Source organism: Lontra canadensis, unplaced genomic scaffold (assembly GCF_010015895.1).
Source record: "Lontra canadensis isolate GAN:19392208 unplaced genomic scaffold, GSC_riverotter_1.0 scaffold4, whole genome shotgun sequence".
NCBI lineage: Eukaryota > Metazoa > Chordata > Mammalia > Carnivora > Mustelidae > Lontra > Lontra canadensis.
The window spans coordinates 35,194,908-35,212,780 of NW_022630998.1; the positions used below are offsets into that span (position 1 = coordinate 35,194,908).

The window sequence follows — 17,873 nt, forward strand, 5'->3', positions numbered from 1 at the left end:
ATTATGGATAGCCTAATAATTATACCCATTGGTTTGCCCCTATTCCTCACAACCCATACAGGCATTTATAAATGTTAAAGTACTAAATAGAAAGTAATCCTCAAAGGCTACTCTTAATCCCAATTTAAGTATATGAAAATTACATAGTACTTTTCCTTGAGTCTAATTTTGAAACTGTTGTAAACAGTGGAAAATATTGTCCAAACAAGAAATGCTTTCTCATTTATTTCATTTAAGCAAAGGGCTCCCCGTGTAGAATCTGCCATTTACCAGCTACCATCACCTATTTCGTAGTTTCAAAATCCCTGGGATTTCGCCAGGAACCTGTGAACAGCAGCCTCGTGGTGAAAGCTTCTGCACACCACTGTTGCCCTCGTGTCCCTTCTTACTTTGTTACATACCGTAATTTGAACTGTGAGCGAACTTCCCCATGTTCTATTTGAATCAGTTCATTATAGCAAGCAATTATGCTGTTATTCTCCATAAATCTCTGAAAAGAAAACAAAGATAACATGTAAGACATACAATTACTTCTGAAAGAGTCAGATGAGCTTAGTTTTCCCCACCCCAGGTAACTCTGTTATATAAGACAACTTGACAAGTTGAAATGAGTTGAGATAATTAAAAAAAAAAAAAAAGAATAGTCAAACTGTTTGAAATGCTTGTTTAAATGTATGAGAAACAACAGACCAGATTATACTGTATGCAAAGGTGGGGAAAAACTTCGTTATGAATACGCACAGGAAAATAAACACACAAGGGTACTGACTAACTCCCCAACCTTGTGAATTGCTGGAACACCTGTGCTTCAGTTGTGCTAAGAGAAGTCTCCTGAAAGCACGTTCAGTGTGTGCCACTGTATGAAGGACCCTTTGCAAGGGAAGAGACCCTTCTTTGCTTACTTCCTCATCTTCTGACTGCCGAAAGCACCCTCCGTCTCGGTCTCACACACACACACTCTGCCATGCGTGGCTTCTCCCTTGGGGAATAAATACCTCTGGTCTCCCACTATTCCGGGGGAAGTTGGTAAGGGGTATGCAAAGCGGGGAAGCCACGAACACACAGAGAAGAGAAATATTTTCTCTTTTTATTGCAGAGCAAAGCTAAACACGGTTAAGGTTCAGGCTGAACCTCTGGATGGGTGAAGAGTATGTCAGAGCCTGAAGCCAAGCTCTGAGCATTGTTAGTGGATGCTTTTTAAGATAGTAAAAAGGATGTGTGATAAAAATAAGTTTCAAAACGTTGCATTCAACACAGTTGGGCAGGTTTCTTTTTTTAAGACACCAACTTCAGTAGTTAACTTTTGTTGTCTGTTTTTAATTATAGAAGTTAAACATGTTCATTTAAGATATATAAATGCAGGGGTGCCTAGGTGGCTCAGTCGGTTAAGTGTCTGACCTCGGCTCACATCAGGATCTCAAGGCCCTGGGATCAAACCCTGAGTCAGGCTCCCAGCTCAGTGGGGAGTCTGCTTTGCCCTTGCCCCTGCCACTCTCATTCTCGGTCTCAAATAAATAGGTGAGATCTTAAAACAAAGAGAGATAGATGTATCAATTCAGAAACCCCCCCTCAAAAAAGGCCCCAAGTCACCGACAAGGTCAAAAGCTAGAGCTATCATCACATTTGGTTTATTTTTCTTTTCTTAGGTTCCAAAACCTATATGTACATATATATGTAATACATTAATTATAATAAGTAAAATCAGTATATAAAGTCTGTATGTAAAATCATGCTATATTTTCACTTCCATTTTTAATTACTAACTTAGATTTTATTGAACTCCCCACAGAGTTTAGAGTTCAATAACACACTGTTCCATCTTAACTTTGTCATGATCAGGAGCTCTGGCAAGCTCGTTAGTTATTTTGAGCCTGTTTCCTCCTCTGCAAAAATGGCAAAAATATTAAATCTCTCAAGTGTAGATGAGGATTAAGCAAATCCCCTCAAATGGAGCGTGACCAGCGATCCGTCTTAGTGCTCCAATCTCTCCTCCAGAGGAAGCCTCCCTAGGGAGAAGCTGTATCCAACCTACGTAGCCTTGTTAGGCCTGGCCCACTGTTATCTCCTAGTAAGTATTCCATGAACACCTGGTGAGGAAGTGTCATGCCCGTGGAAAAAGGGGCACACCAAGGTTCACAGTGATGCCACTGCGATCACCCTTTGCTATGTAAGAAACTGGTTTGTGAAAGGCTCGCAGTGGACTGAGCCCCGTGTGGTTGGCCACTTACACAAAGCTACTAAAGCTTCAAGGTGAGCTGCTGTGGAGTATCAGATGGCACAATTTGTTTCTGGATCGCCATTCAGGGATCCCCAGGCTGACGCAGTGGCCAATCGGCTAGCAACACAGAGCTTAGATTCAGCAGATGATTTAATACAATCAAAACAAACCCAGAGATGAGAAACAACCTCAAAGAAGGCAAGAATAGCGGGCATATTTGGAAGGGTGCTTGGGGAGAAAGCTGCCAAAGACAAGATTTTACCCAAAAAAGGAGACTAGCCACTTGGAGAGCAGCTTTAGCAGATTCTGAGCCACAGTAACTCGGGAGGGGAAGGCCCAGCAGGTGCAGTGCGCTTCTCACAGAAGAGCTTAAGCTCTCTGGGGGCACCCTGACCTAGCTGGCCAACGGCCTTGATTAGACCCAGTGCTAAAAATTACCGGGCGGTCCCTGACAGGTACCATTTTTCATGTTCCCACAAAGGGTGTTGCCCAAGTGGCTGTCTGCAAAAAAGCAGCACCATATCCTGACAAAGGTAAATGAAACCCGCTAGAGCCGCCATTACAAGAGGTGACTGACTGGTTCCATAGAAATAAGAAGGAAACAGTGGACTTTTTCTCCTCAATTTGTTTAGTGGCATTTGCACCCAAAGAGGGCCAGGGGTCTCTCCTGGTAGTAAATGTGTCATCTCAGCCCTCCAGCCAAGACACAATATCTACACCAGTCAGAGAGGTAGGATCAATGAACTAAAAGCCAAATTCCAGAAGGACAATTAACAGCACCCACATGCCTCCTCGTTGACAGAACCTAGAGGGTGTCAGGAGAATGAGGAAACCCCTGCACCCTCATACACCCAAGATTCTGCCTCACAGGTGAAGAACAATGATGGGATGGGGGTCAACATTTAACCTAAAATTTAACCTAGGAAACTAGTGAATTTTACATTATTTCTCAGAAAATGAGTAAGAGAGTCAGTCTCAGCCACATAGCTTGGCAATTTTTCTTTTGCAATTCTCCATTCCAAAACTCAGAAGCATTGTCTTAGGCCTTCTCATTAAGGCACAGCACCTAGCAACAGCGTTCAAAACCAAATGCCAGCCCTTGAGATGGACAAAGGAGATGGACAAAACTATCGGGAGAGTAAGCGACTCTGCTAAGAAGAAACATTTGTTTCTCTTACACACGTGAACTGCGATGCTACCTTTAATATTTTATCTAGCACTGCTACTTCAACACTGAAGCATACCAAAGCACAAAATTACCACGTTACACAAGCAGTTCCAGCTCCTCTGTGGTCTAGGACAAGGATTTTTTTTTTTAATCCAGGATAGCAAAGTAGCATTTTGTATTTGGATTCAATGTATTTGGGGGTCCTCTGGCCTCATGGATCAAGATGTCCCTTTCTCTCCCCAGGTTCAGAAGTCTTCAGCTATTATTGCTTTAAATATACTTTCTTTCCTTCCTTTTCTTCTTCTGTAATACCTATAATGACAATATTATAGGTATTTTTTTCCCATTGTGTCCCATAATCACCACAGGCTTTCTTCCCTCTTCCTCATTCTTTTTGTCTTTTTACTCCTCTATAATGGGGTAATTTCCAAAGTGCTATCCTCCAGGTTATGGATTCTTTCTTCTGCGTAGTCTAGTCTACTTTTGAAACCCTCTACTGAATTCTTTTGTTCTTGTGCTTTTCAATTCTAGGATTTTTTGGTTTGGTTTTTTGGGGTTTTTTTGTTTTTGATGGCTGCTATTTGTTTGTCAAACTTCCCATTTTGTTCATGCAACTGTTTTCCTAAGTGGCCTGTTTTCTTGTAGTTTTAGTCAACTTCCTTCAGAGGATTATTCTAACTTCTTTGACAATTTATAGATCTCCATTTCTTCCAAGTCAGATATCGGAGCCTTATCGGTTTCCTTCGATGTTGTCATATCGACCCGATTTTTCATGATGCTTGACTCTTCACATTGTTATCTGTGCATCTGAGTACCTGGGCTCATCTTGTAGACTTCATAGGTTTTCTCTGGCAGACACAACACTTCATCAATCAGCTCAGTTTGGGTTTTTGAGTGGGATTTCTGCTAATGACCTTGGGTAGATGGAACATACTATTATGGTCTCTTTCAGGGCAAGGCCAGTGTTCAGACTCTCAGGAGGGGGGAGGGGCATGTGCTTCTGGCTGAGAACAGCTGTAAAGGACTGCCAACTTGATTCCCACCCAAGTGAAGCTCTAGGACAGGCTCTACAGTTGACTCAAGTTTCCAGTCAGGCTTACTTCTGGGGACTATATTCTTTAGTGGATGAGGCTAGGAACTAGCCTTCCAGCCCTAGAGGGTAGCAGGATGGGAACCAAGGCCTGCATAGCTCATTTTTTAGCGACCCAAATTAGGCCAGAGTGTGCACTGTATTTCCTGGTCAGGTGGCTAGAACTGGTCACCCCAGTTCTGCACTGTACTTCCTGTTCAAGCACCATGGTACGTAAAGCTGCCGAGTAGACTATGCACCTTCCTGCAGGCTCTGGTTCAGTTCCCTGGTTGGACAGGCTAAAGGCTGGTTTCAGTGATAAGTGGGGCTATGAATGACATTTCCTGCCTCAGCACAGCGGGAGAAGCATCTCTAAAACTAGTAGAACTCTTTGTCTTAAGTCAAGCAGGCCTGCTTGCCAAGTTCCCAGACTGAATGGGCCACTGGCTTTGTTGTGCAAACTCTCAGTTCTGCAGGCCTGCCTCTCTGCTAACTGCTGCTGGACCACAGGGCTGCCAGGAGTCATCCCTAGCCATTTGGGGCAGAAGGGACTGGAAGACACTCTGTAGAGCCAGTGTGGCTAGGTCTCCCCTTCCCTGCCTGGGCAAGAAGGAGAGGGGTCACTCCAGGCTACTCTCAATTCTCTAAACAGGCTCTGCAGGTTGGGAGATGCTGGGAGCTACCCTTAGCTATGAATTAATCCCTCTGCCTGTGCCAAGTATGTAGCACAGGAACACTTCAGCCTGGGTATGGCCTTGACTCTGAGGACCATCAGCTCTGCATGCCCCGCTCTCGACTCGAGAGCCACTGGGCTGTATTGCTTCCGGGAGCTGTTGCTAGCCCTGCCAGTCAGACAGGGCCTGAAGACACACTCCACAGCAGCTGGGACTGGGATTCCATTCCTTGCCTGGGCAAACCAGGAATAGAGCCAGCAAAACTCCTCAGCTGAGGATCCCAATCAGCTAGATCTGTACCCTGCAGAGCTCCCTGGTCAGGTACGCCTGTGACGGGGTTCTGCAGATGAGCAGAACAGCTGCATGGGGTGACTACTTGGGCCCCGCAGGTAAGAACTTGGTCTGCCAAGTCCCACCCCCTTCTCAGTCAGGGGTCAGATTCCCAGTGGTTGACCCATGCACACTCCCTTACTATCCCTGTGGGGCAAGATCAGAGCAGGGGCTCCCACAGAGCAACCCAGAGTGCTGGGGTGGGAGAGATCATCATCAACACGGAGGTCTCTTTCCCCTAGACCAGACAGGGAGGGGGCGGGGAGGCCATGTGGTCAGTGCAGAATGACTTCCCTCACCCTGCTAACACAGTCTGCCAGGTCTCTGCGAGGCAGGGCTGGACGTGCGTGAGCCTCACCTCCACATGCAAGGATGCTCTCAGCAGCCTCTGGTGCTTCTACGGTTGTGCTCATGAGGAGTAAAACCAGGAACTACCGTGTGTCTGTCTTGGTGACATCACCCCTGGAGTCCTCCATCTTAAGCTTCCTATTGAACACCAGTGTTACTCCGATTGTTGTCACTCACAGACCTTGCCTTTGCTGATGTTTATGGTTTTAACCAGGAGTCCACAGAGGCAAACGCCAACATGGGCCTATCCTTGGGGTATAAGCTCTGGTGAGACCTTGACCAACAGACTCCTGGGTGCCAACTGGGTGGACTTAACTCTAACATCTACAGATGTATAACGAATCTCATTCATGGGACTCATTTAAGTGAGGTGACTCTGGGACTTCAGAATTTTGACCTGGTGTGGGAAGATGTGTTTCTAGGTCATTACATTCCTCTAACTAGGACGCATGAAGTTATGAAGGAAAAAGCCCGACTAGCGGTTGCTTGTTCCCATCCTGTGAGAGAACAGTTACTTCCTTCCCCTCACAGTCCTGGAGCTCAACTGTCTTAGAGCTTCTGTGTGGCTCTATGGCTGCGCTGTTACACAAAGGTCATGGGGGGCAGTGGGGGAGCATCCGTACTGTGGAGAGATGCTGAGTCACCTCCTCCATACATACCCTGTTGAAGCCTGCATGCAGGAGAGGGAGGACAGAGGCCTCTTCACGGTCACCCAATCTGCAGCAAAGCAGAAAATGCAGTCACTCAGTAGATACAAACCAGGGTTCCTCACACTGAAACATGGAGAGAGAGCAATGAGGCAAGCATGGCATTTGCTCTAACAGTGGCTTCCTGACCAGCATGTGCCCACGGGATGCACCTGCCTTCCTGGACCCATGTCTGCCTTCCAGATACAGAAAGAACACGAACAGTCAAGAAAACTCCAGCAGTGTGCCTGAAAGCATCACCACAGGTACACACGAGTGGCCATCCCCAAAGCTGGGCTGCCCTTGAAAGTTGCAACAAATGGATGGGACAAGGTAGGTGCCGTGCTCATCCCAGACACCACTGTCCTTTATGCTGTCCCCAAACCCTCTGGAAGCACAACTGCCAACCCAAGCCCTGGCTGGGTCCAACTCCCGATGTGAAGAAGACAGCTGACACTACAGACGACAGCACCCCATAGCCCAGTGCAAAAGAAGCGTCGTCAGGAATGCCACACTGGAAGGGGAAAAGAGAAAAAAAAACAGATGATGGTCCCTCATTTCATGGGAAGGTTTCCTGCACTGAGCCTATAGCTGGGTCTCAGAACCTCATTTGGGTACAAGGTCTGCTCCTCATGAAGACAGGCTGCATTTCTGCTTCCATCATTTTGAGAGAGAAAGGGTGTCCCTAAAAGAGCCAGCAGGTTAACATGGAGTATGTACCTTGGAAAACAGAGAAGGAAAAAGGAATACAAGATACTGGGTGGAAGAGCGGGTGGAAAACAGAAAGGACAATCCTGAGGCTTGTTTGTGGCTTTCCCCACAGCTTATGCCTTCCCTCCAGGGAAAAGCAGTCCTCCTCGCTTTTCTGCTCAGGAACTCCAGATTCCACCTTCTTCGACTGATAAATGAGGAGGGGCACAAAGAGAGTCCGAAGGTGTTAATAACATTCTATTTCATAAGCTGGGCTGCACAAACTCAGCATTCGTTTTATTATTTTTCTGTGATCTATGCAAAATATTTTATGTTAAAAATAGGAGGAAAAGGGTGGAAAATAACAAGCCATAGCAAATCCTTCTCTGTCAAGGATTTGTAAGCATTTCTGCTACATGACTAGAGTAAAAAAAAAAAAAAAAATTTGGGTTTCTCTTTTGGGTCTGTGGCATGAGCCAGGCTTGGGGAATAGGACGCGTGGCCTGGTGTACTCCTGGAATCCATGCGCAAGACTTGGACATCCTAGTAACACCTCATTGGAGGTGAGGAAGGCTAAATACACCTTGGTCCCCCTCACTCATTCCCCTTGAGACCTCATATCCCACCAGGATCATGAGAAACAGAAGCAATGGGAACAATTTCTTTCCTTTCTTTGGCCCAGCGAGAGCCCATGGTAGGAATCAAGTGAAGCGACACAGCTCTTAAAAATACACTCAAGGTGGGGCGCCTGGGCGGCTCAGTGGGTTAAAGCCTCTGCCTTCAGCTCGGGTCATGATCCCAGGGTTCTGGGATCAAGTCCCGCATCGGGCTCTCTGCTCAGCGGGGAGCCTGCTTCCTCTTCTCTCTCTCTGCCTGCCTCTGCCTACTTGTGCTCTCTGTCTGTCAAATAAATAAATAAAATCTTAAAAAAACCAAAAATACACTCAAGGAATAATAGGTAAGGAAAAGTGTTTGGTTGGGGTAAAACTTTGAAGTCACGATTTCCTCCTGTACCAATACGGCTTTGGAACAAAGTTATTTCAGATCTCCCCGGGGCCAGGCTTGCCTGGGGGAGACCTCAACTCTCCTGCCTCTGTTGCTGGCTTGTCACAGAATCTCTGCCAGCTCCCACAATGGGGCCAAGTCCAGGAAGGTCCTAGGCCCTCATCAAAGGCCTTCTTCTCTCCGAAGCAAAGGATGGCAACTAAAACAAATACAACAATTTTGATACTGCAAGGATTCCAACGACTGTAGCTTGTACCAACAACGTTTTTTTTCCTTTTAGGTCTCTCATTTTAAGGGGTGGCCATTTTAGGCGACAGATCAGCAGAGCTGCTTCTCATTCCACCACCTCGTACCTACAGCCCAATCCCCCTTCTGCTGCCTTACAGCATGGGCACACCTCCTACCGTCCTGCTTCTAGACACAGAGCAATCCTGACCCCAACTATACAATCCTTTCCTCCCAGAGTATTTAGTGCTTCTTTGTGCTAATGCTGTCATTTGTTTCTTCTTTAGTGAAAAACAAGCAGCCTCCCACTTCTTTTCTTCAAAGAAAAAAGGTGAGAGGGAACAAGTTCTCCCCAGACATCTCCCTCAGATCTTCTCTTCATTTCTAGCACGTAACGAGCACCCATTTTTTTTTCCCTCATGTGTTCCAGTCTGGGTTAAGAGCAGTCAAGTACAACCGACAGAAACCTAAATATATCCAGAACCTTGCAACATAAAGAACAGCCCTGCAAAGGGAGATCTGAAGTTGGTGTTGTGGGGCCAAGGGCATGCCCACTGCTCAGCGGGCTCAAAGACTGGATTCCATCAGACACACGTTTCAGAATGAACAGTACCACTGCCAGCTGGGGATGGAGGGGAGCTTACGCTTGTGAAACCACCGCAAGGATCACCGTGTGCTCGGAAGGATTTGTGGCCCGGATCGACCTGCAACGAAAAGGTTCCAAGTCAAACCAGGTGATATGGGCTTTGTTACACCCAATGAATGTGGAACTTTGCGTGGAAAAATGGCACAAAACCCCATCCTCCTCTCAAGAGAAAGTCTGAAAACACACGAAGACAACGAAGAAAGATGCCCTTGGAGATTAGGACAATCTCTTTGTTTTTCCTTAAAAAAAAAAAAAAAAAAGTGTGGTGCCTTTTTTTTTTTTTAAACGCCTGGGCAGTTATCCAATGGGTCAGATCTGCCAATTTCCACTTCAAAAACTGGCAAATTCCACTTAAATTCCATGTTTTCTGACTGAAATTCCACTTCTCAAAGAAAATGGGAGTCCCACAGTTCTCCAGTTATCAGTTTGTACTTAGGGAGCTAACTGCATTGCCTCTTTTTTTCTCCTTTTAAAACAGCAGAGAGCTTAGAAAGATGACCTTATAATAAAAATTAAAATACTCGCTGACAGCTGGACCAACAAATTCAGGTTGAAATCTGAAGGAGATACAAGGAGCTGCCTCATTTGTCTTGGTCGTACTGCTGTTTGCGCTGAAATGCCTTCAACGAGTGGGTCATGAACTAGGGCTGGGCCACGCAGCTCTGCGGCCACGGTCCCTGGTGACCCCCGCGATACCACGACGACCTGTGGGTCGCTCAATTCCTAGGAATTTAGCAGGATCAGAACGCAAAAGGATCTAGAATTTGGAGGTCCATGGGTCTCTTTACAACACGCGCTGTTGTGTGCTGTGGCTCCGATTCTGGGTTGTCCCTGTCCCGGGCTCGTGAACTACATGAACTGTTCACAAAGAGCCACATACTTGAGTCTTAGTACAAACGAGCATGCTTGCGGTGACCCATTTCCTCAGTCTAGACTCTGTTTGAGATCTCTGGGAAGAGAACCGTCCTTTCCAAGAACAGAAGGCTCAAAGCAGCTTCTGTGTAACTTGTGAAACAACATGGATTTGTTGCTCTTGCCTAGCTATTGGCATTTCAGCTCTCCCCCACTTCAACATGTTTGTACTACTGCTCCCCTAGAAAAAACCAGCTTGCATTGCTTCATTTCCTTCAACTCTCACATTTCCTGACCTTTTTCAGAAAAGGTACTTTCCTGATTTCCTATTCCTTGAGACCTCACTCTATGTGGGTGGAAGGCTCAGGAAAGTGACCAGCTCTCGTCTTCCTGGGAAGTAAAGCCTCTCCCGGGAGATAAATGACATCTGAGCAAAACCCTGAAGTTTAAGACCTTAATTCACTGTGGGACAGGAAGAGTTAAGTCAAGACCCCCTTTTCGGGCTAGCACGGACTACTTCCTGTCCAGCCACCCCACAGCACAGGTCTTGGTAAGGCCAACGTGCCCTTTTTTTCTACCTGAGGGCCTACTGAATTCTCAGCAGAAATAGTAGTTAACACCTAATGAAAAAAATGCATCAAGTCAGAGGCTTACCCTACTCTCTAGGGAAATACTAAGCACTTCTCAGCCTTGTGCAGCCTCTTCCACCCCACTGAGAGGTCAAGGCTACACTGCTAGGCTGTGTTCTAAGGGGTGGGTCTCAAGAGGCTCAAACACTTATTATGAATATAATGGGGCTGGAGCCCATGCTCCCTTACTTCTTTTGGAACTGGCTTCCATGTTTGGGGTTGCTTCCTGCTGCTGATCTCCTCTTTCTTATTCCTCCAAAGGAAGTGGGATGGTCAGGGAGACCCAGAGCTCTTCCTGATTGAGAGGACAAAGGGGGACTGCCATTGGTGGGCAGAGATCCAAGGAAGCATGTCAAGCTAAGGTCCAGGCTTGCTCAAAAATCCAGGGATCTCGGACTGTGGAGGACAGTAACGAATGCCTATCTGCCAGGAGTGTGTCCCTTACTCGTCTTAGGGGGACATGTACCGGCAGCCACACATTCAGGAATCTGGCTGCCCTGAATATAAGCAGACAGTACACACACCTCCAGATACACAATCTGGCTTCTGACCTATGCAGATCCCCCACTGTTTTTCTGTGCAGCTAAGACAGAAGTACATTAGATAAAAAAAGAACCCTAAATTTCTTTATATTCAAGGAAGATTGTAAAGCTTAGCTGCTAAATTTTGCCTTTACCCAGATAAAAAGCATTTCTTTTTACACCTGAATCTTGTCTTAAATCATTCCATGTATGCACAAAGGACTGTAGTGCTTCTACTACAAAATCATTTAAGGAAATTAAGTCAAGACCAAGAAAAATTATATCTAGAAGGACGAATTCTAACCTGTAGCTCATCTAAAAAGGAAAAATATTTCTTTTTTTCTTATTATCTCTTACTAATTATTTCTTAGTAATACTGAAAGTACCATCCAAATACTTTATGATACACTTATTCATATATATAATAATTTCAAAAGAAAATCTTTCTATGCACAACAATAAGATTATCTGAGGCCAGTAAGACATTTTAAAATAGGTTCTGTAAGAAAAATTCTTCTTTGAGACACTGAGGAGGATCAAAGAATACAAGGCAATGCCTCTGATGAGAAATGTCTCTAATCCAATCATTTCTTGTCAGGATGCCAAAGGATCTAAGAAGCCACTTCCTTACCTTTCATCTCACTTACTAAGATTCAAGAAAATTCTAGCTCCATATGTAATTGGAGTCTGTGCTGCTCTAGCATTTAATTAGTGACCTCTTGCTGTCTAGCTTCAAAGCATTCCACTTCTGCTCAATGGATCAGTTCATCCACAGCAAACTTTTAGGACTGCATTTATTTATGAACAGGCATGTCTTTCCCCCCGGAGTGCGAGTGTTTCTGCAAACAAGTGGGGAGTTTGGAACCCTGCGAGATTTTCTGCTGCTGTAGGTTCTACCCATCTGTGTCAGGCAGGGAGAAATGTATATTTCACACATTTCCCATGTTCATTTGGGGACAGAATAATTAAGATTAAGATATCTGGTTTAAATCCAAACCCTATCCGCATCATAAAAACTATGTGAATTTTAATGTCTCTTGCATGTGTGTGTGTGTGTGTGTGTGTGTGTGTGATTGAAACAGGAGCAATACTTGGGGGAAAAAAACACCTTGATATTTTCAGAGTTACCCAGCTCGCACCTCTCAATTCCCTGGAACTCAAACATGGAAAAACAGAAACGGTGAGATGAGGAGGAGCTCTAGTTTTCCTCACGGAAATCTGCATAGACTGCTTAGAAACATCAACATGCATTCTAGAAATACTGGGATGGAACTAAAGCCGTCTCTGAGGGACAGTCATTTTAAGCTATTACGTGAACGTGTAACAAGCATGTTCCGTTAGGGAAGGTACCTGCACACCGCTTCTGCGTCAAAGTTTCGCGTCTGTCTGTGATCTATTACGATAATTTCATGATGTTTATCTAGAAAGCATTCAAGGGCTGACTCTGGAGTCCGTGCAATATTGCATCTATAGCCAGCTCTGTCACAGGCCCACCAGAATCCATCACTCTGACTATCTTCCTTTGCAAAGATCAGCAAAACCTGAAATACACACAAAAAAAGCATCTTACAAGCAATCATCATCCTTACAGATTGTTTTTGACACAAGCCTACAGTATACTGGTTAAAAATGCGGTGTCCAGAGAGGAAAGATCAGGGTTCAGATCCCAGCTCTTCCCACTGGTTCCAGTGCGTCTTTGCACAAGGTCTTTCTTCCCTTTGGGCTATCGCATCTCCACAGTCAGAGGTGACACACTAGCTAGCTCGGAGACCTACATGAGCATGAAGTGGGTGCTCAGTTGTTCGGGAGAGGGGGGCTGGTACTCATTTTTAATTTCCCAATTGGCTTTGTTGTTAAATATATTAAGCAGTGATATTAACAGGATAATTAACACAGCTGGGACTATGGTTCCCACATACATGTTTGTTGCCGAACACATACACTGTTGGCCTCTCAGTACCTAGAGGCCAACTCTCTGATCTTAGCAATTAAATCCCTTTAAAGATACAGGAAAGGGAAGGATCTCAAAGGAACATCATAAACTTTTTCTAATACCCAACCCATGCTGGAATCTGGAAAGAATGACCACGCAAAGAGAAGCTGATGGAGCTAAACTGAGAAAAACTGGTCTCTTCTTGCCTCAATAAGAAGTGCAGCCCCACTAGAAAGAAGGTGCCCAACTTCACCCTGGTCACCCTCACCAGCCCCTGGGCTCCAATGCCCAATTCTCTTGCAGAAAGCCAGACACAGCCTTACCACCACCTGAACTGGTTCATTTATTTGCTTGATCATGGTCTAATTTCTCCACTGGAATGGAGCTTCAGGACCACAGGAATTGCCTATGTTCCTGATCTCCCCCACCCACCCACCCCCACTCCTGAGCTCAGCATCAAGCTGCCACTTAGTAGCTGCTGAGTAAATATCTGGTGAGGTAAAGGTTAACTACCTGTAGAGTTTGCTGCAAAACACAAAGGGTTTTACTATTACTGCAAACCAGAGGTCCAATAAATGTACTTAATTATCTCAAGAAATGGATAAAACATTGAATATTCTTCAGAGTCCACTCCTGGTTTCAAAAATTAGAACAGAAGGGTGTTTTTTTGTTGGGGGGGGGGAGTCAAGATGGCAGAGAAGTAGCAGGCTGAGATGACATCAGGTAGCAGGAGATCAGCTAGATAGCTTATCTAACCATTGAAAACACCTACAAATCCAATGGGAAATTGAAGAGAAGAAGAGCAACAATTCCAGAAACAGAAAATTGATCACTTTCTGAAAGGTAGGATCTGTGAAGAAGTGAATCCAAAGTGACGGGAAGATAGACCGCGGGGGGAGGGGCTGGCTCCCAGAAGCGGCGGAGCAACGGAGCACAAAATCAGGACTTTTAATAAAAAGTCTGCTCCACAGAGGGACATCGCTCCAGAGGCTAAACCGGGAGGAAGCCCACACAGGGTAAGCATAACCCCACGTCCCGTGGGGTCACAGAAGGACAGGGGGTATCTGAGTGTCGCAAAGCTTGTAGGTATTAGAGCGGGGAAGCCGGCTACAGCGACAAAGCCAAGGAGTGAGCTCTCAGCTCGGGGTTACCTTTAACCGGTCGCAGGCTGGGTGAGCTCAGAGCATGGCCGGAGGCAACGGAGATGGAAGCGACTGGGCGCTTTTCTCCAAGTGCGACCAATTGAGCGCTTTCCTACAAGCGCGACCAGAGGCCAGGGAGACGGGGTCAGTTGAGCGCTTTTCTCTGAGGGCGCACTGAGGAGCAGGACCCTGAGCTCTCGGCTCCTCCGGGCTGGAGATTGGGAGGCCGCCATCTTCATTCCCATTCTCCGGAACTCTTCAGAAAGTGCTCAGGGAACAAAAGCTCCCGAAAGCAAACACAAGCGGATTACTTAGCTCAGCCCCTGGTAAGGGTAGTGCAATTCCGCCTGGGGCAAAGACACTTGAGAATCACTACAACAGGCCCCTCCCCCAGAAGATCAACAAGAAGTCCAGCCAGGACCAAGTTCACCTACCAAGGAGTGCAGTTTCAATACCAAGGAGAGCAGCGGAATTCCAGAGGAGGAGAAAGCAAATCTTATCTGGACAAAATGACAAGGCAGGAAAAACTCAACACAAAAAAAATAACAAGAGGCAGTACTGAAGGCTGGGTACCTAATCAATACAGACATTACTAATATGACAGATCTAGAGTTCAGAATGACGATTCTCAAGGTTATAGCTGGGCTCAAAAAAGGCATAGAAGATATTAGAGAAACCCTCTCCGGAGAGATAAAAGCCCTTTCTGGAGAAATAAAAGAACTAAAATCTAACCAAGTTGAAATCAAAAAAAGCTATTAATGAGGTACAATAAAAAATGGAGGCTCTTACTGCTAGGATAAATGAGACAGAAGAAAGAATTAGTGACATAGAAGACCAAATGACAGAGAATAAAGAAACTGAGCAAAAGAGAGACAAACAAATACTAGACCATGAGGAGAGAATTCGAGAGATAAATGACACCATAAGACAACAGAACATTAGAAGAATTGGGATTCCAGAAGAAGAAGAGAGAGAGGGGAGCAGAAGGTATATTGGAGAGAATTATTGTAGAGAATTTCCCTAATATGGCAAAGGGAACAAACATCAAAATCCAGGAGATGCTAAGAACACCCCTCAAAAATCAATAAAAATAGGTCCACACCTCATCACCTGATAGTAAAACTTACAAGTCTTAGCGACAAAGAGAAAATCCTGAAAGCAGCCCGGGAAAAGAAGTCTGTAACATACAAGGGTAAAAACATTAGATTGGCAGCAGACCTATCCACAGAGACCTGGCAGGCCAGGAAGAACTGACATGATATATTCAGAGTACTAAACAAGAAAAACATGCAGCCGAGAATACTATATCCAGCTAGGCTATCATTGAAATTAGAAGGAGAGATAAAAAGCTTCCAGGACAAACAAAAACTGAAAGAATTTGCAAACACCAAACCAGCTCTACAGAAAAGATTGAAAGGGGTCCTCTAAGCAAAGAGAAACCCTAAAAGTAGTAGATCAGAAAGAAACAGAGACAATATACAGTAACAGTCACCTTATAGGCAATACAATGGCATTAAATTCTTATCTCTCAATAGTTACCCTGAATATTAATGGGCTAAATGCCCCAATCAAAAGACAAAGGGTATCAGAATGGATAAAAAAACAAAACCCATCAATATGCTGCCTACAAGAAACTCATTTTAGACCCGAAGACACCTCCAGATTTAAAATGAGAGGGTGGAAAATAATGTACCATGCTAATGGACATCAAAAGAAAGCTGGGGTGGCAATCCTTATATCAGATCAATTAGATTTTAAGCCAAAGACTATAGTAAGAGATGAGGAAGGACACTATATCATACTCAAAGGATCTGTCCAACAAGAAAACCTAACAATTTTAAATATCTATGCCCCTAATGTGCGAGCAGCCAACTATATAAACCAATTAATAACAAAATCAAAGAAATACATCGACAATAATACAATGATAGTAGGGGACTTTAACACTCCCCTCACTGAAATGGACAGATCATCTAAGCAAAAGATCAACAAGGAAATAAAGGTCTTAAATGACACACTGAACCAGATGGACATCACAGATATATTCAGACATTCCATCCCAAATCAACAGAATATACATTCTTCTCTAGTGCACATGGAACATTCTCCAGAATAGATCACATCCTCAGTCCTAAATCAGGTCTCAACCGGTATCAAAAGATTGGGATCATTCCCTGCATATTTTCAGACCACAATGCTCTGAAGTTAGAACTCAATCACAAGAGGAAATTTGGAAAGAACCCAAATACATGGAGACTAAACAGCATCCTTCTAAAGAATGAATGGGTCAACCAGGAAATTAAAGAAGAATTGAAAAAATTCATGGAAACGATAATGAAAACACAACAGTTCAAAATCTGTGGGACACAACAAAGGCAGTCCTGAGAAGAATATATATAGTGGTACAAGCCTTCCTCAAGAAACAAGAAAGGTCTCAAATACACAACCTAACCCTACACTTAAAGGAGCTGGAGAAAGAACAGCAAAGAAAGCCTAAACCCAGCAGGAGAAGAGAATTTATAAAGATCAGAGCAGAAATCAATGAAATAGAAACTAAAAAAATAATAGAACAAATCAATGAAACTAGGAGCAGGTTCTTTGAAAGAATTAATAAGATTGATAAACCCCTGGCCAGACTTATCAAAAAGAAAAGAGAAAGGACCCAAATAAATAAAATCATGAATGAGAGAGGAGAGATCACAACCAACACCAAAGAAATACAATTATGAGAACATACTATGAGCAACTCTACGCCAACAAATTCGGCAATCTGGAAGAAACGGAGACATTTCTAGAGACATATAAACTACCACAACTGAACCAGGAAGAAATAGAAAACCTGAACAGACCCATAACAAGTAAGGAGATTGAAACAGTCATCAAAAATCTCCAAACAAACAAAGCCCAGGGACAGACGGCTTCCCAAGGGAATTTTACCAAACATTTAAAGAAGAATTAATTCCTATTCTCCTGAAACTGTTCCAAAAAACAGAAATGGAAGGGAAACTTCCAAACTCATTTTATAAGGCCAGCATCACCTTGATCCCAAAACCAGACAAGGATCCCATCAAAAAAGAGAACTACAGACCAATATCCTCGATGAACACAGATGCGAAAATTCTCACCAAAATACTGGCCAATAGGATCCAACAGTACATTAAAAGGATTATTCACCACGACCAAGTGGGATTTATTCCAGGGCTGCAAGGTTGGTTCAACACCCACAATCAATCAATGTGATACAATACATTAATAAAAGAAAGAACAAGAACCATATGATACTCTCAGTAGATACTGAAAAAGCATTTGACAAAGTGCAGCATCCCTTCCTGATTAAAACTCTTCAAAGTGTAGGGATAGAGGACACGTACCTCAATATTATCAAAGCCATCTATGAAAAACCCACTGCAAATATCATTCTCAATGGAGAAAAACTGAAAGCTTTTCCGCTAAGGTCAGGAACACGGCAGGGATGTCCGTTATCACCACTGCTGTTCAACATAGTACTAGAAGTCCTAGCCTCAGCAATCAGACAACAAAAGGAAATTAAAGTCATCCAAATCGGCAAAGAAGAAGTCAAACTATCACTCTTTGCAGATAATATGATACTATATGTGGAAAACCCAAAAGACTCCACTCCAAAACTGCTAGAATTTGTACAGGAATTCAGTAAAGTGTCAGGATATAAAGTCAATGCACAGAAATCAGTTGCATTTCTTTATACTAACAACAAGACA

General features: G+C 44.3%; 1 protein-coding gene across 5 annotated transcripts in view; it reads right to left on the reverse strand.

Annotated features, from left to right (window-relative positions):
• The window catches only part of PDE8B (phosphodiesterase 8B), a 276,199-nt gene that overhangs the window by 107,849 nt on the left and 150,477 nt on the right, over window positions 1–17,873 (reverse strand). For all 5 annotated transcript variants that reach the window (XM_032847981.1, XM_032847965.1, XM_032847993.1 and 2 more), the window contains exons 3-6: window positions 12,412–12,602; window positions 9,058–9,117; window positions 6,467–6,524; window positions 402–490 (exon numbers count right to left, since the gene is read on the reverse strand). In XM_032847981.1, coding sequence (XP_032703872.1) covers window positions 402–490; window positions 6,467–6,524; window positions 9,058–9,117; window positions 12,412–12,602 — 398 coding nt within the window. The remainder of the gene's footprint in view (window positions 1–401; window positions 491–6,466; window positions 6,525–9,057; window positions 9,118–12,411; window positions 12,603–17,873) is intronic.